Here is a 26,007-nt window from a genome sequence, read left to right on the forward strand (position 1 = left end):
ATCAGAAGTCTACTGCAATAGCCTTTTGCTCAGCCTAGCACTGCAGCATAATATCTACTCAAAAAGTGAGTCATGGCAACCCTGTGTCAAGTATACTGGCGCAAGCAATTTGCTCTTGAATGTCATACTTCGGCCACATACCTTAGACGTACACACACACACGCACACACGCACGCACGCATGCACACGCACGCACGCACACACACACACACACACACACACACACACCATATAGACTCGTGTAAAGGCCACAGCTCCAACTTGGCAGCCCAAAATTTGGAGAAAAAAGATTTCCAACAGAAAAGCAATTGCGCTTGGTGATCCAATGCCACACGCGCACTGGCGAATTTTTTCACGACGCATACTTCTGCGTGCCGCTAGTAGATGGCAAGAGCTGCGTGTTGACCTCTAATGCAATTGTACATTAGGGGATCCGGGGTGCGCACTAGTCAAGGCTATGCTGGAACCATTTTGAACAAAAGGTTTGGTCCCGTGTAAACGCCACACCTTGTCAAAATTGTAAGAAAAAAAAAAAACACTGTGGCCCCTGCACGAGTGTCTACGGTACCGTGCATGTCAGTAACCACTAATCACAGCTGTAACACTTGAGAAGAGAACCCATATGTCAATCCCAGATAGTATTCCTTGTTATTTCTTAATATGAATGCAGAAGGATGTCTCCGAGCTTAATGCCCTAGCCATGAACTCAACCCCCTAAAATTTCTATTCCATAAAATGTGGCCTATTACTGCACGTAAGGTTCGAAGTGCATTCCTAAAGTATATATATATATATATATCTGCCGGACAGTTTTGAATGCATGAAGTAAAAGAAAAACTGCAAGAAATATACGTTTGATTTTATGAGTACCAACCATTTCACGGGCAATTTAGAGAAACTGTGCTTTGATATTTATTGCTGCATTCATATTTGCTGTATTTATCGTCAAAGCAAAAAGCACAACCTGGATATTACACGAGAATTATATGGTATATTGTGAATCCTTGATGGTACTCACTGGAAAGACATCGGATTCTTCACTGCAGAGCTGGAGGAAACGTTCAGGCCTGCCGCTTGAGTGCTCAGGACCCTGTGTAAATTTAAAAAAAGATTTCCTGAAATACTCTGCAGGGGACTATGGAGGGGGCAGCAAAGGAATGATGGGGCATCACATCAGAATTTGTACGCAACCTGAGAAAAATGAAAGCTAGCACCAGGAAGTTGCACCATATCATAAAAAAAAAAGAAATGCATGTTGTCTACAAAATATTTCCCAATTTAGGTGTAAGGCAGTGTTGTCTGGAAGATTATTCAATAATTAAATAGCCGGAGGAAGTGCTGTTGACTTAAAAGCTAGTGTTTAGTTATCCCCATTAAATTACAGCACAAGTGTATAAAAATGTACAACGTCTACTAAAACAACGTCCACTATGGTTCAAGAAAGAAATTTATGAATTACTGCAATGACAACATGTGACAAGGACTGCCGATACACAGTACAAATTAATCTTTTTACTAGTACAGTCAAAGCTTGATATAATGAAAACAAATATATCAAATTATCAGATATAAAAATGTAAAAAAATATGGTTGTCCATGCTTCATTTTCATGGTGTAGTCCATTTCCTGCTATAACGAAACTGAATATGCGGGAGCCGACATGGCATCGGTTTTAATGAAGCAAATTTTAGTTTCCACATGGCTCAAAATATGTAATATGGAAACAAACATCTAAAAAAAAAGTCACTGACCAAGTTTTCAGGTGGCTTGCTTTTCAGACCTATGCGATTATGCTGACTTGAGTCACCTACCCCTAGAATCAATGTTAATGGCAACCTAAATTTCTTATGTTACATGGTGTGCTACTCAATTTTTCAGACATTTTTAATGTCTAAAAAGCTGCCGCATCATTGAAAAAAATTATCCATGGAAAGTAATATGTGACGGGTAAACTCAGTGAGTTGCATTTCACAAGAGTCAAATTTCTTAAAAATGTGTTGATAGGGAAAAGGGAAATTGATTTTTTTCCAAGTAATTCATGACATTGGAGGCTATTATGTGCTCTCGGAGCTTAGACGAGATGCAGGTATCAGTAGTTGGATAGTAATAAACAGGGGATGCGCTATTGGCCGATTTGAAAAGGAGGGTTACCCTTAGCTTTTTCCCAGTTGCTTGAGGAACCTGTCTATGCTCCAGTGTTGTGGAGCTGGCACCAAGTTTCTCATTATGCCACTTCAGCTCTGAAATCCCCCCCTAAAATCTACACTGAATCTCATCAACCACTCCAGGCAAGGGGAATAGCTGCCCTCCACTTTCTGGACTCAAGGTCGAGTGTGGTCTGTGGTCGTGTGGTAAAAATAAGGTGGCGGTGGTTACCACCTGTGTGTCCATCTACAAGGAAAATTCCCCGACAGATGGCACAATGGCTGGCGATGAGCTACCCATCGGTAATCAAACACAAGAACACACACATGGGCTAGACTCGCAGCCAGTAGCGGAGTTTAGGTACACATGTGGCCCCCTCCAAGTCTAAAAGATTGGTTGATGACTGTGCTCAGCAAGAGATGCAATAGCAACTTGAACTGTCTCTTTGAAGCTCCTAAGCACTCGACATTCAGGTACACGTATGCACATCTAGGCCAGCAGCTTGGCTTGGTTCGACCACAGCCAGCAAGCAAAGTTGCTGATCCAATGCGACCACACCGATTGCGTGGTTGTGTTATTGACGGTGCAATGCAATCGTTTCCGTGCCATGTACAGGTATGGCAAGGCGCCGATAGGCCATCAAAATCCACCAAAGACCATTTGCCAGCCCATAGGAGGCATCACGCTTGCATTTCTTTCACATAGACATGATCTTAACTTTATAATTGCAATGTCAATGTGTCTGCTGATAATGAATATTGGATATAACAAAGGCATTTACATATCGGATGCAACTTTGTTGTAATGAGGTTTGACTGTATTAAGTTAATCATGTTACTAGGCTTTGAATAAACCACAGGATTTCAAGTACAAGCATTAGCGATGTTGGTGTACCGACTACCGTACCATCCAAAATAGAATCTAAGACAACTTCCTCTGTCCCTTTAATTAGGTATTTCAAAAAAAAAAAATTCTAAACAACTGCATGTCCTAATCATGACTACTAAAAATTGAGGCAACCAGAGCCATTTAAGTACCGTAGTTCAAAATTTATTTTAGTTGGGACTAAAAAAAGGAAGATCTGATCAGCAATTCAACGAGCACACTACCACCTTTTTACCACATGACCACAGACCACACACTACCTTGAGTCCAGAAAGTGGAGAACAGCAATTCCCCTTGCCTGGAGTGGTTGATAAGATTCAGTATAGATTTCGGGGGGATTTCAGAGCTGAAGTGGCATAATGAGAAAATTAATGCCATATTCACAACACTGGAGCATAGACAGGTTCCTCAAGCAACTGGGAAAAGCTAAGCTAACCCCCCCTCCCTTTTCAAATCATCCAATAGTGCATCCCCTGTTTATTACTATCCAACTTTTGATACATGCATTTCGTCTAAGCTCCTAGAGCACAGAATAGCCTCCAATGTCATGAATCACTTAGAAAAAAATTTCCTTTTTCCTTATCAACACATTTTTCAAAAATTCTACTCTTGTGACTATATTTACTTGCATAATGATCGCACTTTTTTGCCAGAAAAATTGACGCGAAATCAGGGGTGCGATCATTACGTGCGTTAAATTTCCCGCGAAAAGAAAATTTCCGTCCCGCGTTTGCTGCGGGACACCAAAACAAGAATGGCGGCCGGCGGAGCAAGCCGAACGCGCCGAACGCAATTTTTTTTTTTTCCCGTGAGTACATTACGTGCACTGAAACAGTTTCTTCCGTATCAGTAATGAATAATATCGTTAATATTGGCAAGTTTGCGGCAATAACGCAGCCATGTCCACTTTGAGGGGACAGAAACAGATAGGCACGCTTAGCTGCCAGTGACATAGAAACACATGGCCAGCATGCTGCAGAAATTGCGGCATCTGTCTTCGCTACTATCCTAATACAGCACGTTTCCGCTAAGGGTGGGTGAATATCTTAGCTGTGTTACAAGTGTCGGCGTATGAATAGGGTACACTTTTAACGTATCAGTGTAAACGTGGCTACTATCGTTGCCGCTCGCGATTTGTTGCACGCCCACGAGTGCAGATGAGAAGAATCGAAAGGTGCCTTTTTTGTTGTTGACCACAACCATTATAAAGCCTACACATAATTAAGGCAAGTGTGGTTGCAGCTTTTTTTAAGTCATGGAAGTGCAGAAAGTGATGAAAGTAATGAAATGAGGCATCTACTTAAGAATGTTTGGTGCGTGCAGACTGCTTGGTTTGTCTTGAGTCGTTCGCGTAGCATTCGACAGATGGTAAGCGCGATCATTATTAGCTAGACTTGGCACACGACATATCGCTGCGGCAAGTTCGGAGTGCGATCATTACACGGGAAATAAAAAAAATCGAATTTTGACGACAAAATTCAGGGGTGCGATCATTATGCGAGTAAATACGGTGAAATGCAACTCACCGAGTTGACATATTACTCACCCATAACATATTACTTTCCATGGATAACGATCTTCAAATATACGGCATCTTTTTAGACTTTCAAAAGGCATTTGACTACATTCTGCATAACCACCCACTCATAAAATTAACTTGCTGTGGCTTGCTTTCTAACTTAACTAGATTGAGGAATTCCTTGAAGACTGTACTATACAATTCACCTCAGCCAATAACTGCCAATAAACACCAATCATCACTCATTAATGCAACATCAGGAGTTCCACAGGGTGATAGCCTATCATCACTACTACTCCTAACCTACATAAATATCTCCTTACTAAATCAAACAACAGACTTTTCATAGACGACTGCATCGTATACTTGGCCATCCAGAGCCCTGACAATAACACCATTCTGTAGGATGACCTTAACACAATCACATAATGGTGCAATAAATGGCTTATGCCCTTAACTTATCAAATGTAAACTAATCTCATTTTCTCACAAACATGGTATCATCCACCACACCTTGTTCCTGTAAGCATTGGCATTTCCTATAAGTACTTTGGCATTCATATGACACCATTATTATCATGGGCACTGCACATCGATGTTATTTGCTCCAAAGCTTCCAGAACTCGGGTACCTCCAACGAAATCTGAGTCTGCATCCACTGAAATAAAAAAAAACTGGCTTACCTCACCTTCGTCTATCCAAACCTCGAATACGCATCATCAATGTGGTACCCCTGACAAGCTTGTCTAGTAACTTATAAGCCATTCAAAGTCGCGCTGCTTGCTTTATCACCTCACAATACTCACCCAAAATCAGCATCACAATTCTAAAACTGTCCCTACGTTCCGACACTCCAATTGCATTGTCATATTGCCTGTCTATGTCTCTTCATCGTGCATGCTATCATTCAAAATTAAGGCACACATTATTGAAACCACCTAACCTAATCTCAACCAATCCAATTGCACGAATACTTAAATGGCCAAAAGTAATCTTGTACAAGCTCCTTTGTTTTCCCAATGCTATAAGTGTTTGAAATTCACACCTGACGACACAGTATCAGGCTCTGACCATACACCTTTCAGGAAAAAACTGGATGATCATTTCGCACCAATCCCAACTTGAACCTGAATTGTATACCTTTTCTTTGCTGTGTTAATTTGCTTTATGAACGAGAAGAAAGGAAACCGAGGACCCAACTTTTATTAGGCATATCATAAGCCAACAAACAAAGACACCAAGGTCACCATAGAGAAAATTACTTGCACTTATTAATTGAATTGAAGAGATGATAAATACATGGAAATGAAAGTGGATGAAAAGCAACTGGCCACAGGTGGGGCATGAACCCACGTCTTTGCATCATGTGTGATGCTCGTGATGCTCTCACCAATTCATCTGCTGCAGCAAGAAGCTTCCATGTGCCTACTCGGCGAGAATAGTTATGGCATGAGACGACACCGACGCATGTCAAGCTAGTGATGTCCGAGAGATTCGCATTGTTGCATTCCTTCTGTGCAGTGTTTTGAGACAGTGACGAGAAACCAAAATGAAACAGAGTTTGTGAGGGACTCCGGAATATGATGCCGCCAGAACAAAAGATGACACTCACTTCGTGCTGCCTGCAGCAGGGAACAGCAATGCATTTGGGCTATTCCCTATTAAAAGCGTGCAGTACAGTTCCAACGGCACTATGCCACACGTGACGTAAAATAGACAGGTAAAGATTAGAAATGTGCAAATAGTCCAATATTCCATTTCGAATCAATAGCAGCCGTTTGAATAGTTTAATTCACAAATTGCATATCTAATACCATTAAATTTCTCGAATATTCAATTTTTAAAATATTGGGACCTTCGGTGAATGGCCCGGTGGTGGTCAGTGCCTTTACATGGGCAGCATTCCCACGGCACGCAATCTTTATCAGTGCAAGGTTTGACCAGGTCCACCAGACCGATCAAAATGATTAACGCTACACGAACAGAGGGCACAACAAAAGAAGCACGCGTGGAAAGCACGGAAGCGTGTGTGATGATTGGCCCAGGCCGATCAGCGACCAGAAGGCATGATGATGGCATCGAATATGCGAATTCAGTGTTCATGCACGTAGATTCACGCAGTCTGGAGCCTTCTACCCACATGCGAGCACACAGACTAACTTGGCACACAGTAGTTGCCAGCTGATCGACCGTGGACCTGAGTGCTGCATTAGCAGCCGTCAGGCTGCTGTGGCGGGTGCTCACTACTCTCGATTGCAGGCACCTCGTGCCTTTTCTTGTTCCCATGGAATCTAGTGGCCGGAAAGCATATACAGTCACAGTTTGGCGATGTAATGAATGTCGGCTCTGATAAGACCCTGTTTTCAGGGAACGCATTAACTGGTAAGCGTAAATGAAATGGATCACTTTTCGTGTTCTTGATCACGAACATCGCAACAGGAAATTGTGCGAAACAGGATCATATCAACGAGGTTCTACTGTATACTAATTTGGTGTTCCCCTAAAACAGTGGACTGTACTGTGCTATGCTCAAGAAGCGATGCTATCCTTCGCTCAGTGGAGCTGAGGAAGAACAAGTTGAATCCTGGCTCAATACAAATGATCATGCGGGACAAGTAGCGCTGCATACCATGCCCTCCATGCCATGAGGCAGAAGCATGACGAGGCCACTCTGCCGGACCCACTTGGCTTGCCCGCTGCTGATGAACTGGTCGATGATGCACTGGGCAGTGTTCATGAAGTCCCCAAATTGGGCCTCCCACATCACCAGCGCATTGGGGTTGGTCATCGAGAATCCCAGCTCAAAGCCTGAGGCGGAAAAGTACAATTCATGGGGGCAAGAGAACAGAGAACAAACACCAGAAAACAAGAAAAGATCTACGCAAGAAGACTGCAGGAACTAACAAAATTATGCATGTACAGGATAGACCACTCTTATGGAAACAAAGAGAGTTCTATACCATCAATTGCCGCCGGCATGTGACATGAAGGCCTGCAGACTACCTTTTTATGCAGAGACGTCTGCCTGAAGCTTCGTATGACTTTTTCTGATGAAGTTAAAGAAATGTAGCAATTATATTCGCTTTAACTCTACAATTTCAGTGTTCACTTTAACTCTTTCATTACCACGACTACAGAAACCGATCAATTTGATCATAAGTTTTTCGTCGCATGCTTACACATTTCTATTGGAATTATACTAGCAACATTATGCACCATGCGAAATAGTGAGTGAACTTTAACTATTTGTGATTTGAAAATTTTTGGCACGTAAGAAATAAACATCCTACTGGAAGTATCGTAGGAGCTAGCCGCCAGTGCTCCTAGCACTTCAATAAAAAAGACCTCAAATTTGAACTTTGGCCCACTCTGCAACAATCTTTAAATGACAGCAGCTGTGAAGTTGGCCGAAGTTGGTGAAGCTGTGAAGTGTGTACACAGAAGCTTCCCTCGGGTTGTCAATTTTCTGACCCAACGTATGACTGGACGATGTCTCAAACAACTGTAGATGCTTATCAGCATGTTATTTTGATTGTGTTCAACTAATATCAAGTGCACTTTATTTTCCCCATTGTGGATTGCTTTTATCCATCAGAGCTTATACAGAGTATTACAAATTATTGCGAGGAATCCTTCCCATCTTATGGGATTTTCACTTACACAAGAACACTCAAGCAACGTCAAGATTTCGGACCGACCTTCGGCAGAAGCGTGACCTCATGCGTTACTGTATAATATTGTGCAACACTCCACAATACTGCATAACACTGTACAGAAACTGAACAAAGCACATGGAGGCTCAAGGTGTACTAGACCAGCTTGATTGCACAGAAGAAATGATTGAACACAATAATCAAGCATGAGGAGGCTTCTGCATGCTCCCCAACCCAACCATTGTTGTGCAAGCCTAAAGAATTCAGAAAAGCACAAATCAGGCACCTCCTGCAATGAGTAAAAACAAATGCACCCGGTACAATAGGAACTTGCCTGTTTTCACATTTGTCCCGCATAGCATGGGCGTCACTATGTCTAGTATTCACGCCAACAAATGTTAATAATTTTAGAGCGCAGCTCTCAGGCGGCCGTTCCTGCGGCGAGCAGCGGCATCGTACCTTGTAACCGAGCAATGGAGCACAGCGAAAGAGGAGAGCGAACGCGGAGCGTAGCTGGCGATGAAAGACGGCAAGAGCGAAGAGGGTGCAAGGAGGAAAGCGGAGGTGGAGGGCATGGCGAAAGCGTGAAAAGAAAAACACAAAACGAACTATGGTGACGATGGCTAAGAGATGGCGCCAAAGTAGCGCGCTTTGTTAGGGTGCCTCAACGCGCTCGCCCGCATCTGCTCTGTTCTCGGCGGTGTGCGAATCGAGGCGCTGTTCGTCCGTCGCTTGTTCATCAAAGCAGTGCATGAGCGGAGGTCTGTCTATGGCGGCTGCTGTGAATCGCGCCCACAAGTTGCCTATCGTGACACATGGGAGTGCCTGGAAAGGCCTTGACATATTACAAGCCCATACATAATTGCACGTCCACTCATGTTAAATAGGCAGTGAGAGGCATGGCTTGCAGACGAAGGAAAGGAGAGCCAAGTGGCTCTCCTGGACCAAGCCCAGCGAGCCGTTCGCGCCAGTGGAGCCCTGGACCAAGGGCCCAACTACGCTCGCCTACTTTTCTTTTTGAAAAATAAAGTTTCTTTCCCTCCTTCCTGCCTATCGAGATCTTCCAATTAGCAAAGCAGTCGCACCACACTTCGCTCCGTTAACATGCAGCACGAGGCAGACTGTCCGCACCAGTCAATATATCGCGAAATGAAAATGTGTAGAGAGCTGTGCTCAAATTTTGCATTAGCAAGTATTGTAATTGTCAGTGAATTTTTTTCTCCGTGATCTGACTTACAAAACTTTGGAACTAGAAACTAGGTGCATATTTCAGATATTTTTTTTTTACCCTCAGTACTTATACCAAAAATAGCAAATTATTAATTTCATGTGTGTTCCTTGAGGTGCTTCTTCGAAGTTTCACATAAGAATTATCAAAAATTGTCTGTGCAATTATTACTGCTATATATACATTCAAAAATCCAGTGATGTATTGTATTGCAACCTATGGGGTGATCATTTTTAAGTTTTCTGGAACTTATAAAGATCACCTGTAGCAGGTAGCACAATTCTTGTCCTTGAGCTCGATTATTCGAAGAGGCAGACATTGCTGACACAGCAAATAGAAAAACAGTCAACTAATTAACAAAACAATCACTAATTAATTTAATTGCATTACGGCATATATTACAATTTATGAATTGCAGTTGGTGAGTTTGCAAAGTGCCATCATCATCATCAGCCTGGTTACGCCCACTGCAGGGCAAAGGCCTCTCCCATACTTCTTCACCCCCCCCCCCCCAACCCCGGTCATGTACTAAATACAAGGCGTATCCGCTTGAAATGAATCTCTAGGATGACACTAGTTTCAAGATATTATTTTTCCCAAGTGTGGGATGAAATACACGGGCGTTCCAGTTACTTTTGTGCTTGAATACATAAAAGAGTGTTTTGTTAAAAAAGAAAGTGGATCAATAGTGCATCTTTACGGTGAGTTTGATGGTGCATATTTCCAAACTGGTGTCATTCTGGTAATTCATTACAAGTGGATACGCCTTTCAAACTCACCGGGTACAATTAGTAAATTGCAATATGTGCAGTAATGCCATTAATTAGCTCATGATCTTTTTAAACAAGCTGAATATGCATTTCGATTTCTCATGCAAGCAATGTCAGTCTCTGAATAATCCAGCTCAAGGACTAGAATTACGCTGTCTGCAACAGACGATATTTAAAAATTCTGAAAAACTTGAAAATGATCACCCCATAAGGTTGCGACTACTACGTTTTGAAATAAAATGTTAAAACATAAAAGCGCCGAAAAGGAGCACATTTCCAGCAGTAACAAAAGAGTTAACCCTTTCTGGTCCGAATTTTTCAGATGAACTGAATTGTTATATTACATGCATTTGAATGACAAATGACCACTCGAAAAGATGTTCACGGGTTGGGCTTCCAGACTAGGACGACTCATGTGGGTTTCCTTTGTAGCATCATTCAGCTCTCAGGTGGATTACAATTTTTCATTTCATGCCTCTATGACCAAGCATGTACAGACTGGGAATTATAACAACATCTGAGCAGTGCACAAAACACACAAATGCACATATAAAATATACGGGGGAAACAAACAGCATGTAAAAGGGCTTACCAAGTACACCATACTCTGATAGGGAGCTGTTGCAGACGGTGTAGGGTGCCTGGTCTGGCCAAAGGTGACACAGAGGCCGGTAGGTCGTCTTGTCGATCGTCTGGTGGTGCAGCACATGATGGCGGTGACTATCAAAATAGAGGCAGATTATCTCAAAGCCTCGAAGACAACAAACAATAGAATGTGGGCTGAATGAGTGCAGAAGGGAAGCCGAAAGCATAGATTTTCTGTTAATCATAACTGTATAAAGTCAACAAACAATGAAGCCTAGGAAAGCATAGGGGAAATCAGCTGTGGTTGGAATGTAGAAAATAATGAAGAAGAAGGAAATGAAAGTGGACAGAAAGATAACTTGCCGCTGGTAGGAGCCGAACCCACAACCTCCGCGTTACATTTTTGTTGCACCACCAATTGTGCTACAGCGATGGCCACCAATCCGGCCACTATCTTGGGTGCATATGTCTACTATAGATCTACACCTAGGGCTGTTAGCCAGCCCCACTCAGGACCTTGGTGGGTGGATGTGGACCATCTTTGTTTTGCCCGATGGCGTCACGCAACACGTGAAATTAGAGAGTAGGAATGTGGCTAATAAACCTTCGTATGCTACCTAATGGCATCAAGGCTGCCAGATTCAAGACCCTCACTATGAATGAACGAGCGAAGAAGGGAAACCGAGCGGCTGGACTTTTTTTTTGTTAATTATGACCATATAAAGCCTAAAGATAATGAAGTCAAGGAAAAGATACCCGCCTGCCATGGCCCCGAGTGATGCTGGCTAACACTCCTAGGTGTAAATCTAGTAAACAAATTCCCAAGATAGTAGCTGGATTAATAGCCATCGCCATAGGACAATTAGTATTACAATGCATGCATAATGCTGAGGTTGTGGGGTTTGGCTCCCACTGGCGGCAAGTCATCTTTTCATCTACTTTCATTTCCCTTTTCTTCATTTCTTTTTCTATGTTTCAGTTTTAACCACAGCTAATTTCCACTGTGCTTTCCTTGGTAATGCTTCCTTGGTAATGCTTTCCTTGCTTTCCTTCATATGGTAATGTGAGCTGAAGCAACATGCACTCGAACACTTTTCAAGCCAGTGTTTTTCGGTCGTAGATTGCGTCGATTGGCGGTTGTAGAGATGAATACAACAAGAATGCCAGCGATAGGGGTACGCAGTGCCAAGTTATTCAGACGAGGAATTTCAGAATACAAGAAAAAGAATGCACTCTCAACTCAAATTCTGTGCGGTCTTCTGCCCCCATTTCTCTCCCCCACTGCTGTAACACCTCACTGCTAAGGATAAGAGCCTGAAGCGCCTACGCAGCAGAAGTTCGCACTCTATGGTTGCCTACATGTTCCACGTTCACGGATTCCAGTTACTACAGTGTGCTGATGATACTGGTTGAACAACCAGGAACTGCGCAATGTATCTTTTCTTTAGTTCAGCTTTAGTTCAGTGCAGCACCGCAAACAACAAAAAGGGTGTGGCAACAACGCTGCATCGAGGTGAGGAACCTGCACCCCAAGAACGTGCAAGATGAGGCAGCGAGGTGACAAGGCTGATCAGGAGCATAAAAAAGTGAGAAGAGAAGCGTTTGTACTCAGAGGCTGGAGGTATGCCACTATACCAGAGGCGAAAGAACAGCCAGTGCTCCTGCCTAGTTTTGTGGTTGTAGTAATTTTTTTTTATGGCTGTATCTGTTTGTGTCACTATAAAGATTATAGAAAACAAGAATAAAATAAAATTATTAATCTATTAAGTTTTTGCTGAAATGCAGTGGTTATCTGCAACTTAGTTTTTAAACTAATCAGGGAGCAACAAGTTGTGACATCGATGATGGTTCTGGCAAGCGCCGGTGGGCAATGATGCGGTTAGCAAAGATGTAGCGATTTGTTCGAGTGATTAAAATATTAAATATTTTGAGAGTGCTGCTTTTTCCTACGCTAGAAACACCTCCAACTGTCAGTCTACGCAACCTGCAACAGAAAGATGGTGGCTTCAAAAGTGTTCGAGGGCCCCTTAATGTAACCTTGGGCTGCATTGGCAAATTTTCATTGGCTAATTGCGCTTCATGATGCCCACCATGGCAATTATTTGAGCATGGCACCACTACGAGGCAGTGGCACCCCTGGTCTTTTGTTTTGCACCTTCCCGGCTCACTGAGCCTCTTTGCACGGTAAGGGTGGCTTTCTTGGTATTGTAGAAGAATGATTTATTAATGCTACAGCTCATTTTTCCCTTTTGTATCCCTTCAAAAGCATTTGCTTGAGTAGGGATGCTCGAGAAATCCTGCATTCCCTCTGGCACTGAAAGCTCATCCAGGGCAAGGGGGCAAAGAGGGGCGCACCTGAACGTGCCCCGTTCAACATCCTGCCCACTGAGGCGCACATGGATGCCCTCCTTGAGCAGGGAACCAAAGGCCATGGCTTCGCCCAAGGCCCAGTCGACCGTCTTCTGCTCAACCATCTCAGCGCGCGCCTTGAGGATACGCCGCAGGCCCGGGTGGATCTTGAAGTTGCCCGGCGGGGGCGAGCTGAACGCCGTGCCTATGTGCTGCAGGACATCTTCAGGCACACCCGTCGGGTCGGACTTGATAGGATCACGTTCCCCGAAGAAACCTGCATTTCGTGTCGCTAATGATTACCGGACCCACAAAGACGTGCACTAGCTCTGAATATTTCTGGATTCCAAAAAGAAACATATGGCGACAGCTTGCTACACCCATGTTTTGCTATTTCCAATCAGCCATCGTGGAAGCTAAGTCTGTTCCAATCAAGAGTACTGAAATCTATTTATTTATTTATTTACAATACCTCAAATACCCCTGCTGGAGAAGTTTTACACGAGGGGTCTCACGAGTACAAAAATTAGAAAAAACAATACTACTGCAGCATTGTGCAATACTTATACTACCACACAACTTTTTAAGCAAATGGAGGAAAAGTGTACAACGTCCTGCTGCATGCGATACTTAGTGCTATAATGTGCCCATTACTTGATGTTTGAGGAAGTACATATTGACAATGACACCCTTGTAAGGTTTCAACACTGGATAACCTGGCACAGTATGAAATCTAACACCGATTTACTAGGCACGTGGCACTGGAGAGCAGTTTGTGATAATGCTGAAGCAACTTGAATGCCACAGCCAAAGAGGCTATACTTAAGATTAATTTGGTTAATCTTTCTCCATGAAGGGCCGCTGAAAAGACTGGTCGCATTTGCTGTGTCATATTACGTCCTCAGGCCCAGTCGCCAAACAATGAACCAGCAGCGCAGGACTCAGCGAGATATTAAGAGAGCCTGAATGAGATATCACGTAAACTAAGTCTATGAGCAGGACTGTTCACCAAGCCTGGTGAACCTAACTCCGAGCTCTGCACCTGATGAAAACTTTCTGTGGCAACACAGCCAAAACTATGTGTACACGCTTGCATGTGCGTAGCTTTCTCTCTTGAGTTACTACGCTAAGTAGTGCCAACGTTTGCTGGCAGTTTTACAGGACCAGGAAAACCAGACATGGATACCACAAGGCCAGAAAACTAGGAACACAAGAAACAAATATCTTTCCTAAGCAAGGTTTTCATTTGTTATGAAATACATCCTGAACGAAAAATAAAAATAGGCGGTACAGTTTATTTTACAGTACGTGGCTTCCAGTTGCTTACATTTGCCGACTACATGCAGATGTGCAGTAAAAACATGTGTGCTTCGGTTCCATAGCTTTCACTGCACCACTTCACACTTTTCAACATGGGAAGAGGCAGCCCTTTTTGCCCCTGAGCAGAACAGGTGTTACACAAGGTTGTTCGATTTATCCAATGGCCAAAGGCACATCGTTAGTCGGACAGTGGTAGGCCATTAATTGCCAGAGCCAAGTGTAATACTAATCATTGTCAGCGTATCCAAAGAAATATGTATGGTTAACAACTTAGCAGAGTGTAAAACTCTTTGGGAAGTGGAACAATGGAAGCTGTTGGATGGCATGCTGTTTTCTAAATTAGATTTATAATGGGAGGCCAACAATATTTTGCTACCTTAATGATGTGCAACGAGTCAACTGGGCTCCAAAGTTAGTGTTTCACATTGAAGTTACCGGCAATAATTACAAATGAGTGCAAGATGCGAACGATGCAAACTTCAATTTCATCGAGCAATGGTTCGAGTGGAGCATGAGGTGCACGGTGCATAAACTGCAATGATGACAAATGAAAAACCAGGAGTCGCGAACTTCACCGCTACAGTTAAATTTAAAATCTGGGGTTATATCTGCCAACACCACAATATTATCATGAGGCACGTCATAGTGGATGGACTCTGGATTAATTTTGGCTGCCCCGGGGTTCTTTAATATGCACCAAATGCACGGCACACAGGCATTTTTGCAATTCGCTTGTATCGAAATGCAGTCGCCATGGCTGGGATTTGATCTCACAACCTCGAATTTCGCAGCACAACGCCAAAGCCACTAAGCCACCACAGCGAGTCCCTCATCGCTACAATAGACTGCCGCTGATTGGACTCCAGTTAAAGATTTTTCGGTTGATTCGATCCCAACTGAAAGTCCCGGACAGGGCCCATGCATTTCTATAGCCAAACTTTCATTGTTCCGGTCCTAAAATTGGCCTTTACCACACAATTCAATCTTCACCAGTCTGCATGCATGCACCTGACCCCCTATGGTGACCCCATTGCTACCCTTTAACGGCACTGTGTCTTGGCAGAGTTTAGGGGACAGTGAATGCTCTGAACACAGGTCAAAACCTCCCATCAAAAACACCCATTTTTGGCCTGCCCTAGGAATATTTTCAAGCAATAACAGTGGCTCACAGTGCTCGATTACGGTGTTCATCCGATTCTAACGCGTAACTTTTATTATTTTCCGTGGAAACTGTGCCTCAAAACCGTGCTTGCTGCATTTGTGTTAGTTAATTCGAGTTTTAATGGCACAAACGCGACTAAGGCCATGCTGCGCAAGTCACAGGACAGTACAAGATCCAATGTTAAGGCAGCAATAGCTGCGTTACCTTAAAGTCTATGTAAATATCCAGTTTCATCTAAAAACTCGAGCAAGTTTCTGAATGGCACTAGCAGCTCATCGCCCCAAAATAAGGCAGGGTGTAAAGGTATATGCAAGTAATACAAATTGTTGACACGTTTCCACCTCTGTGTTTCAGTATGTGGACATGACAAAATTATGTGGTTTACTGTAAGCAATTTATTGCATTTCTCGCGAGTTGGTGGGTTTTATTTTCAAAATAGAAAATTGTGCGTTAGATACATGTGACCAATTCGAAGTCGACATAACATCACCTCATAGAACCGTTCTTGGTGTCTGCATGATTTCCACTCGCCAAGCAGGGGTTTTGTCATATGTAACTTGTTATTTATGCACGAGTTCCATTCTTGTTGCCATTTTGATGTTAGGGTCTTGCAAACCACTCAGATACTGCCTTTGTATGGAAGTGTTATGCGAGTTATACTTTTGTGCGCTGCCATGGATGTGCTTCTACCTGCCGCTTCATTCCCTGGTATCCCAACATGGCTTGGGACCCAGCAGAATCATATGGTTCCTCCGTATTTCTTATAAAGACCATGTTTAAGATATCGCCAAGCAGGGGTTCAGACGAACAATTTAGGTTTAGAGCGCTCGGGACACTTAACGAATCAGTATAAATAATAGCATTCTTCTGCTTGTCGGTAGTAATTTTCTTAACTGCCATCCATATCGCATAAATTTTGGCGGTAAAGACTGAAGAAAAATTATTTATCCGAATGCTATTTTCCCAATTTTTTGTTAGAATCCCGACGTCTACGTATTCTTGTGTTTTAGAGCCGTCAGTGTAAAATTCCATGTAGTTTTTATATTTTTCTTGAATAGCTCGGAACTCTTGTATTATGTATTCTTGTGGAATCTCTTTTTTCTTTAGATGTGCTAGTGTCCAGACACATAGCTGTGCAAAATTGCACCACGGCAGCAATCTTGGTGGCCTTTCAGCAACCTGCAGGGCTTCATGAGGAAAATGACAAGTCGGACAGTATTCTTCGTGTCGTAAGATGAGTGGCCGAATCATATCCGGTTTATTTGTGTAGTGTACTCGTGATTTGCACTGTGTTACGACATTGTATCATATATGTTGTGGTGATGACCACATTCTTAATACGTAGCAAAGTGTAAGTAGTGCTCCGCGGTGCTGTAATGAAGGCTCCTTGCAGTCAACATATAAACTTTGGACAGGCGATGTTCTGTAGGCACCGCTCGCCAGTCGGAGGCCGAGATTATGAACTGGATCAAGTCGCTTAATGTAGGACTGCCTAGCTGCACCATAAACTGCACTACCATAGTCGAGGATGCTACATACAAGGGATTGATCTATACGTAGTAGACATGTTCGGTCAGATCCCCAGTGCTTGTGCGATAAAACCTTGAGGATATTTAGTGCTCTATTTGCTTTAACTTTAGTTGCGTTAATGTGGGCCAGGAAATTCAGTTTTGTGTCAAAAGTTATGCCTAAAAATTTATAGTCTTCTTTGACCGGCAGCATTGTACCATACAACGTGTGGCATTTGTGTGGTTTGCCACACAGCACGGCAGTATTGCAGCGAAGCCGACTTTAGGAACTCTGCCTTCATTGTGCAACACATTTAAGACCCTTGCCCAGTTTTCTAGCTAAAAAATAGGGTGTGCATTAGATTTCTACTTTGTTTAAGAGTTTTAATGTCATTTTAATTTTCTGCTTTGTACACATCTTGTTTAATATGATCCACTGGATAATTCCATCAATTTCCTAGGTCCTGTCAAGGCCGATCTCCCGTCTCTCTACTTCGGTCAAACCTGACCGCCAACTCTTTGCGATGTTAAAATAAACAAGTTGTTTCGTTGTTACCAGTCGACTCATGCTTTGCCGGGACCTTCGGATGCTTCCAGTTGTACCCCAGGCCGCCAGGCCAACGCTACCCTTGGGGCTTGCGACCCAGGTACAACCACGGGCGTCAGCGCCGAGTTCCCAACAGATCGTACCAGCGGTCCGATCAAAACACCGAATTAATGGAAGTCGACTGTACTACTACCAATTCTGAAGTGTGAAATATAAATATGTCACATCCATTAATGGGTGCTAATAGGTCTACTCAGTACATGTGAACAACGCGTACAGTTGAGTCAGTCAATGAGATCACTCTGGCAAGCAAATTGATTGTTACAGAGTTAGCACTCCTCGTTCTGCAATAACCGACACAAGAGACGTTGTCTACTCTCGTCAGTGCAGCGACCTGCACAGCACTACAATTGCAGCAAAAGTTACCCTGGGCCAAACCTGAACGGATCCTTCAAAAAGTTCAGGTTCAGTTCAAAGGTGGCAGAAAGCATATCCGTTCAATGTGGTTCGTATTCGGCTGAAAATAACGGTCCAGCTCTGATTCTTCGTTAAGTTCCGGCTCGGTTCAACACTTGGTGGCTGTGAAGAATGTTCGCGACATTCAATTTGCCCCTCATACTCTCGCTTTCGCTGGCAAGACGATTTCTCAGTTTCTTGAGAGCCGCACCGGCACTGCGAATAGATTTGCATCGACTTGACACAAAACTGTAACCTTGGTTGTTAGGATTACCATGGTGGTGGGTGGCAAACCGTAGCAGGTGCTCTGTGGTTGTGCCAGCTACGAATAGAGCATAGTACACTGCTCCCAGTGTCACATGAAAGAACATATTCCTTATCTTTAGCTACGCAATGTCTGTCTGTGTAGACCTAACCCATGCAGTTCAGTAAACATTGTGTAAGTATTCTGCGAAAGGTTTCCCATTAGACCCGAAGGGTGAAGATTCATATTTCTGAAAAGCAAGTCTCTACAACTATTCATTACTTGTCCGTTGTTAGATTGTACTTTGATTGCATGAATAATAGTCAACCTTCTTCGTGTGAGCCTGGGTGTCACTTATTCAGCAAGAGCATGGCCTGCCATAATCAGCTTTGACTGCACTTTATCTGCAGTCATAGCACACAGTATGTGGCTTGCAAAGCAGTAGTTGCAATCATGATATATTCAAGCCCCTATATATTAGCCTGACCTTGATACTGTAGACTGACAAAGTCTAGAAGTATAGCTGCCTCACACAACAACTACGGCATGCACTAGTCCTGTGACTGTGGTCGGAACCAAAGGAAACCCATGAATCTTCCTATCAGTGGGTTAGAGCATTTCACAATGCTCCTGAAGCACCGTTACTCTAACCGAACTCAAGCAAAGCAAAATGAATGAAAAACAACAATGCATGGCATTTAGCTCAAAGCAATCAGTACATGCAAACTTTCTTGCAAACTTTCTTGCAAACTTCTTTAAACCAAAAGTGGTCTGCTGCAATGTGCATCTCAAATGCCTACTGGAACCAATGTGCCCAAGACAGCGTGCTTCCGAGTGCATGCTTCCAGAAAAAGCAGGACATGGTTACTAACTAACACTTATTATGCAATGAAAGACAACTGTTATATGGCTCATAAGACATGCCTTGATTTTGAAGTCGGGCACCTACTCAGGCTCTCTGACGTAGGGGTGGAGTTGGCGGTATAAGAAAGCCTTTCAAAACCTTGCACAATGTGAAATGTAAGACACAAAGGTTCGTCCATTCGTCAGTGAATGGTGAAAGTAAGCTGCACTGAATGGCAGATAATACAGTGGTGCAACAGCCATTTGACCTTTTGGAGAAGATGTTGGCACAGTATAGAAGATGCATATATACAGCATATGGTCTCAATATTAACCGAAATAGTCAATAAATATTGTCGAGCCTTTATGCACGACAATGTGAGATTAGGGATAAAAATTACCATACTAGTTTCATCAATTTTCGATAAAATGGCTTTCCCTGTGTGTATACATATTAAAAAAATTACATAAGGACGTGTAAAGAAGACTAGGCCCTATGTAGCACAAGCACGACTAAACCAAAGTTACAGCGAAGATGTCCAGAGATTTCTTTTACTTCTAAAATAAAAAATCTCTTCTGAACAACTGTGCTTTGGGTCATGTGAAAGCTGTTTAAATGACAACCATGTGATCTGCTCATCCGTTTCTGCAGAGTTGCAAGGAGGGTCCTCACTAATAAATTATCTGACAGCAGTTGAGTAGGTGTATTATGAGGTATATTTTTACAGCAGCACCATTATGACCTATGCTAAACAATGTGCAACCGGAGATCATCCGAGGCTTCTTTTTGATCCGAAAGACTCCTTGAGTGAGCTCTGTGCCACACTAGTACAAGGAATACAGAACTGCAGCACAAATGACATCAACAACAAGACAGTACAGGGGCAGTACATTGGGACTTCTGCCGGAGAGAAATGCAACACAACAAATGGAGGACCAATGCATCTCCAGGATGATGATAGCGCGTTTCAGGTTTTGGTTTTACTTTCACTTTTAACAGAACCAGGTTTTCATTCTTTTCACTCTTTTGGTACAGGCTCGGCATAATTTTCCACTAATATGCCATTGTGGAGCAGGATGGCGCATAGGAAGGCTCTCGGCGCAATCTGGCACAATTGATACAGCTGTTCCACAACCGATAGTACAAATGCACTACATAGCACACCCTCTCTACACTTTCAATAAAGCTGCTCGGCTATACAGAAGGCACTGTAAGTGTGTACACTATTGATATACTTTCTCAATTGGGGCAGGTGGTGTGAACGTCCAAAGCTAGTGTTTGGCATTGAGGTCCAACAAAAACAGTGCCTGCTGAAGAGATGGGAGAGAGCAGAAAAACAAAGCAAAATAAAACTGCACCACTCCAAGGCGAATCGAGCCAGTCCCGGTTGTAGGACTTGTCCGCTTTCTCGGCGTTCTTGTAGGCCTCTGCCAGGATGCTTTCATACCGCTCCTTTTCCTCCTGCATAGTTGAAATCAAGGTCACTGCAGCCACTCCAGAACCACTGTTAGGAACAACAGTGGCTTATGTTCAAAGATGCTGATTGATAAACCCTTTCAGAGTCACCACCAAAGATGTACGGCAGCATCTGAATGTATGAGAAAAATAAGCCCTTTCGGAGCAAAGTGGCAACTAAACCTGCTCCAGAGGTGCTGCATAACCTCTAGAAAAAATTTCTCCTGTGCTGCTGCCCCCCCCCCCCCCCCCCCCCGGCTTCCACCAAAACTGATTTATCACTTCCCTCTGTGGTGTCTGCCATTGCGGTAGTTCGGGAGTATTTCCGCTTCGCCTAGTTTACTGCCAAATGCTCACACTCGCACTTGTGCACTTTATAATCAGCATTCTCGTGCATGTCGTTTTCAATTAAGGGCGTCGGCAAAATGGATTTCTATAACTTCTTATAACTCAAAAGCATTACTGCGAGATGCTCACTCTCATGGCTTTACTGCAGGCATGCGATTAGTTTGTTCACAGGCGGGCGCTCTCAAACCAGCAATACTGCCCTTTGTGTGTCTCTTTTTGCCAGGTGCACGAGGACTGCCAAAATCTAGTCTTGCAATCTAACATATGATTGCTACAGGTTTCTCATTAGCTTCGTTTTTATGACAAGTGCAAATTACTGAACTTGCTTGCAGGCGCTCACATGGCATGCCTCACTTTCGCTATGGCTGCGCATCCCTGGGGCTGTATTATTGTCATTTTCCATTCTTCTGGCCCTTCAACATTGGTTCAGACTTGCATTGGAGGCTGCCACACCCTTGCTGGGATGGCAAGCTTGGCGCAGTGCATGATAAATAAGGAAAATGAAATGGAACATTTAAAAATACAGGCCCTAGTTGTGCCAAACTTATTTTAAAGCATAAAAATAAGTGGTGTGGATATTATTACACCAGTCAAAATTATTTATGGGAGTTTTATCCATGTACAATGAACCATGTATAAAAGTGCCGACATTTAAAAAAATTTGTTGCTTTACTGTCACATAAAAAATTTATTCGCTAGTCTTTTTTTCTCAAAGTAAGTCATTCTGAAGAATTTAAATCTGCAATAAAAAATACTTGAACCTGGAGAGATGCATTTTCAGATAAAGATGTGACCCTCAACGGGTTCAATAACTAGGGCTGTGCAAATATTTTATAATTTCGAATACCATAGACTTTCTCATACTCATATTCAATTTGAAAACTATATATTCGAAAATTTTCGTATATTCAGCTTGATACGAATATTCTAAACAAATTTATAACGTTTATTGATGAATGTGCGGGCACAAACACAGTCCTTGGTGTTCTATCTAATCTGCATGTCTGATTTTGGGCTCAATCTTGTGATAATTTCATGCTGCTGGCAAAATTTCGCCTGTACAGCACGCTCAGCCACTGTACAGCTTAGGTGTGCGGAAAAGCCAGCCTATCATTAGCAAGGGGCATGGGTTTGCAGACAGTGAGAGTGCACTTAAGAGCACAACAAAAGGCTGCTCAGTGCAGCACAGTCAATGACCTTTTAGCTTTTCTTCCATCAGTCTGGAGAAGCAAAAGTACTGCAATGGCTACTCTGCCACATGGCAGCAGCTCCTCAGAACTGACTTTATTATGCGACTACAACTGACAAGACGAAGCTACTGCATCATGTACGTCGGAGAATATCGCCACTATCCTGTCACGACTATGGAGTGCTGCTTTGTTTCGGTGTTCCCATGCTGTTGGAGTGTGCTCCCCACAATGCTATGGCTCTTTTAAGGGCCTTGAGACTTATTAGAAAAGTACCACTAGTCCATTTGCTGCCTCAATGATTTTTGTTATAAAACGAGTTTATTGCACATTTTTTTTTCATCTACAATTCCACAGCGGAAACACCAATGACTTTGCAAGACTACAAAGTCTGCACCTCTTGCCAGGTGACGATACTAGATCATGAAAGCTTGTGTAAAAATGTGCAATTCCATTTTATACCCTTGCCACTTGCAAGTAGAGGACAACAAGCTGTCAAGAGGGAAACAACAATACCTCAATCTCCTTCTCCGAGACGACGCCTTCGTCGAGCAACTTGCGTGAGTAGATGTCGAGGAGGGTTGACTGCTTGCGGATTTTGGTGTACATGAGAGGCTGTGTGAACATTGGTTCGTCCACCTCGTTGTGGCCGTTACGTCGGTAGCCCACCTGTGATCCAAGCGAGAGCAGATACAAAGCCGGCAATGTGTTACAGCAGAAAGTTGTTCAGGCAGCATACTAAACATAGAGATTCCTAAATACACTGTTATTTGGAGCAATATTAACTCCCGGCAACGGGAGCCCTAACTAATGGCAAACACCATGTCGGACTAGAGTGGCAAAATGCTCTTTCTCAGCATCAGTTTAGCAGAGAGAGAAGACTTCATAACAGAGCAAATTGCAATGAAAAAAAAAAAAAGCTGAATTTCTATTCCTCCATTGTTATCCACCATTTTCTAGACAGACTGCTCCAGCAGTGGCAGCCCTGCACAATGCTGCAGATTTCAGTTGTTTTGTTCATTCGAGTTAATTTTCTGCAATAGTCTACAAAAGCTGGTGTCTTATTTTTTTTTCTCCAGAATGCAATTCTTTCGTTATTCAGCAATCAACAAGCCACTGCCACAATTTCTAACATCACAAGAAACTGCTTCTTGTTTAAGTGTTAAGGAGGCATACTTTGCATAAATTTTTGGCAAGTAAGTCTTTTCAGTGGTTTACAAATGCTTAGAGAATGGAGTCCCAAGGCTAAATTTTAAACGGTGAGAGCAAAGAATATTTTTACAGCTGACAATAATGGCTGCCAAAGTTTCACAGTTTCAGTGCTGGATCACCTACTCTGTGCTAGGAGTACACAACTGTTTGTGTGATGTCACATTGTTTTCAGAAACAGGCAAAAATAGATACTGTATTTTTCAATCTATAAGTCGCACCTCCCACTTTTTGCGAGTTACGAAGAACAGAGTGGCATACAAGCTGCACCGGTGTACAACATGCAGCTATTTTAATTCTGTCGGCATTATGAAATGCAATTATGCACGATTGTACACTAATCACAAAATGTCGTACTTACTCCATTTCAGGGCACTAAATTTCCGTAAACGAAATTTTTACGAGCCGTAAATTCTAGTAGAAAAACTTCAACCAACATTGGGTGGATTCCGAAAACCAGCAGTTAATGCACTTCACTCAAAGCCATCGGAGGCCTCTGATGATATTCTGAAGGCCTCTGAATAACTTTTATTAGATGTAGGCACACCACCGGCATTACGTCTGTGGTGTGACATGCACGTGAATAACATGCAAATGATCATAACAGACTGCCCGAACCTCAACATGCCTACAACAGTTAAATGGCAATTGGAAGCGGGAAGCTCTGCAAGTTCTCTCGCAGGCAACTGTTAATGATAACCGAGCAGTGCTTTTTGTCATGGGTATATCCCACGTGCCACAACGTACAATACAAAACTGTAGCACCCTTTTCTTATTTATTGCGTCAGTTCTATGGGTTGAACCTTTTCGCTGAGAAAAATTAAACGAACAGCAAACCAGCACCCGTAACCTCCAATTACACAGGCACCCATATCAGGGAGGCCAAGCTGGCCACCACTGTGCTGCCTCCCAGGCAAGCCCTAGGAGCTAACATATCTCGCCACAGTCACTCCACAGTTAATACGAGGGCGAATCAGAATGTCTCTGCCCCTATTTTTCTTTTTAGCCAAATTATGGCATGAGTACGAAGTCAACATATCCATTCCCAGCAGTGGACCTTTCTTGGACTGGCCCAGCTTTATCTGCCAGTAGCTCCGCGGCACGGCGCCATTTTCAGTTGTTGAAGTTGGCGGTTGTGCTTCACACGTCCTTGGTACACGAGCAACGAAATACAATTAATTTTCTATAGAGCAAGGGATGAACGCCCATAGAAATCCACAGGGAAATGCTGCCCACACATGGGGAAACGTGTCTCGCTTTAAGAAGTGTGAGGTGGTGGTGCTGCAAGTTCACAAAAGGCAGTGAAAACTTGCATGACAATGAGCGTTCGGGGAGGCCGCACGAATTGCCAACTGACGACAACACTTCCCGCGTGGATGCAATGGTGAAAGTGGATTGGCATGTGCCCCTCAAGGACATTTCTTGGGAGCTTAGCATTTCATATGGGAGTGTTTACGACATCGTTCACAGGTCCCTAGGGTACTGGAAGGCTTCATGGCGGTGGGCGCCTGAGCAGATGGATGACATGATGAAAGGCAAGCGAATGATTGCTTCACTGAAGCATCTGCAATGATATGCCGAGGAGGGTGAAAGTTTCTTGAACTGCGTTGTTACTGGTGATGAAATGTGGATACTGCATTTCACGCCGGAATCGAAGAAGCAGAGCATGGTGTGGAAACATCTGAGTTCGCCTGTGACGTAAAAATTCTGTTCAGTGCCATCTATTGGGAAAGTGATGTTAACAGTCTTCTGGGATCGCCAAGGACCGCTCCTGCTGGATTTCATGCCACAAGGTGCAACCATCAATGCCGACAGTTATTGTTCCACACTGTCAAGTCTGCTGGCTGCCATCAGGCAAACATGCCAAGGGATTCTCAATGTGGACAACGCAGTTAGCCTCCATGACACTGCGAGGCGACATGTGGCAATCAGAACCGCCGACAAGTTCCGGTCATTTCATCGGGAGAGTCTGGACCACCCATCGTACAGTCCGGACCTCGCCCCTAGTGATTTCCATGTTTTCGGTCCACTGAAGGAGTTCCTGGCAGTACAGCAATTCACATGCAATGATAAAGCCAAGACAGCAGTCCAACAGTGGTTCCACAGTGAGCTGGACGAATTCTAGCACAGGGACATCTCAAGTTTAGTGCTGCGACGGGGCAAATATCTGAACCGGTGTGGGAACTATGTGGAAAAAAAGTGTGAGGTACGTAGAATAACACGCATATTTGTACAGTGAAACCTCGAGATAACAAACTTCAAGGGATTGCAGTAAATTGTTCGTTATTCTTAAATATCATTATTGTGAAAGCCCCTAAATTAACCATTTTGCACATCAACCCATCAGTTCATAAGTTGTCACCATATGAGCTATCCATGAAAACGTCGCTGTTGGCTCTCGGCATGCGCTGTTGCTATTTTCCATTGATTCCACCGCCATGCACCACTGAAGCACCGTATAGTAAGAGTGACGCACACAAAACAGACGCTCATGCAGCAAACACTACCGACAAAAGGTAGTTACATGTCACCTCCAAAGCGCAATGTTTCTTGCTTTTTGTTTGTTTTTCACATTTCTTGCCCTGGGCACCGC

The 26,007-nt window shown here is 43.4% G+C and overlaps 1 protein-coding gene across 1 annotated transcript in view; it reads right to left on the reverse strand.

Annotated features, from left to right (window-relative positions):
* The window catches only part of Ogdh (oxoglutarate dehydrogenase Nc73EF), a 109,352-nt gene that overhangs the window by 23,688 nt on the left and 59,657 nt on the right, over window positions 1-26,007 (reverse strand). The window contains exons 12-17 of the mRNA XM_075684325.1: window positions 22,722-22,874; window positions 20,574-20,676; window positions 13,141-13,411; window positions 10,793-10,920; window positions 7,179-7,357; window positions 1,019-1,090 (exon numbers count right to left, since the gene is read on the reverse strand). Of these exons, the coding sequence (XP_075540440.1) occupies window positions 1,019-1,090; window positions 7,179-7,357; window positions 10,793-10,920; window positions 13,141-13,411; window positions 20,574-20,676; window positions 22,722-22,874 (906 nt within the window). The remainder of the gene's footprint in view (window positions 1-1,018; window positions 1,091-7,178; window positions 7,358-10,792; window positions 10,921-13,140; window positions 13,412-20,573; window positions 20,677-22,721; window positions 22,875-26,007) is intronic.

This window comes from Dermacentor variabilis, chromosome 1, assembly GCF_050947875.1.
Source record: "Dermacentor variabilis isolate Ectoservices chromosome 1, ASM5094787v1, whole genome shotgun sequence".
NCBI classification, from domain to species: Eukaryota; Metazoa; Arthropoda; class Arachnida; order Ixodida; family Ixodidae; genus Dermacentor; species Dermacentor variabilis.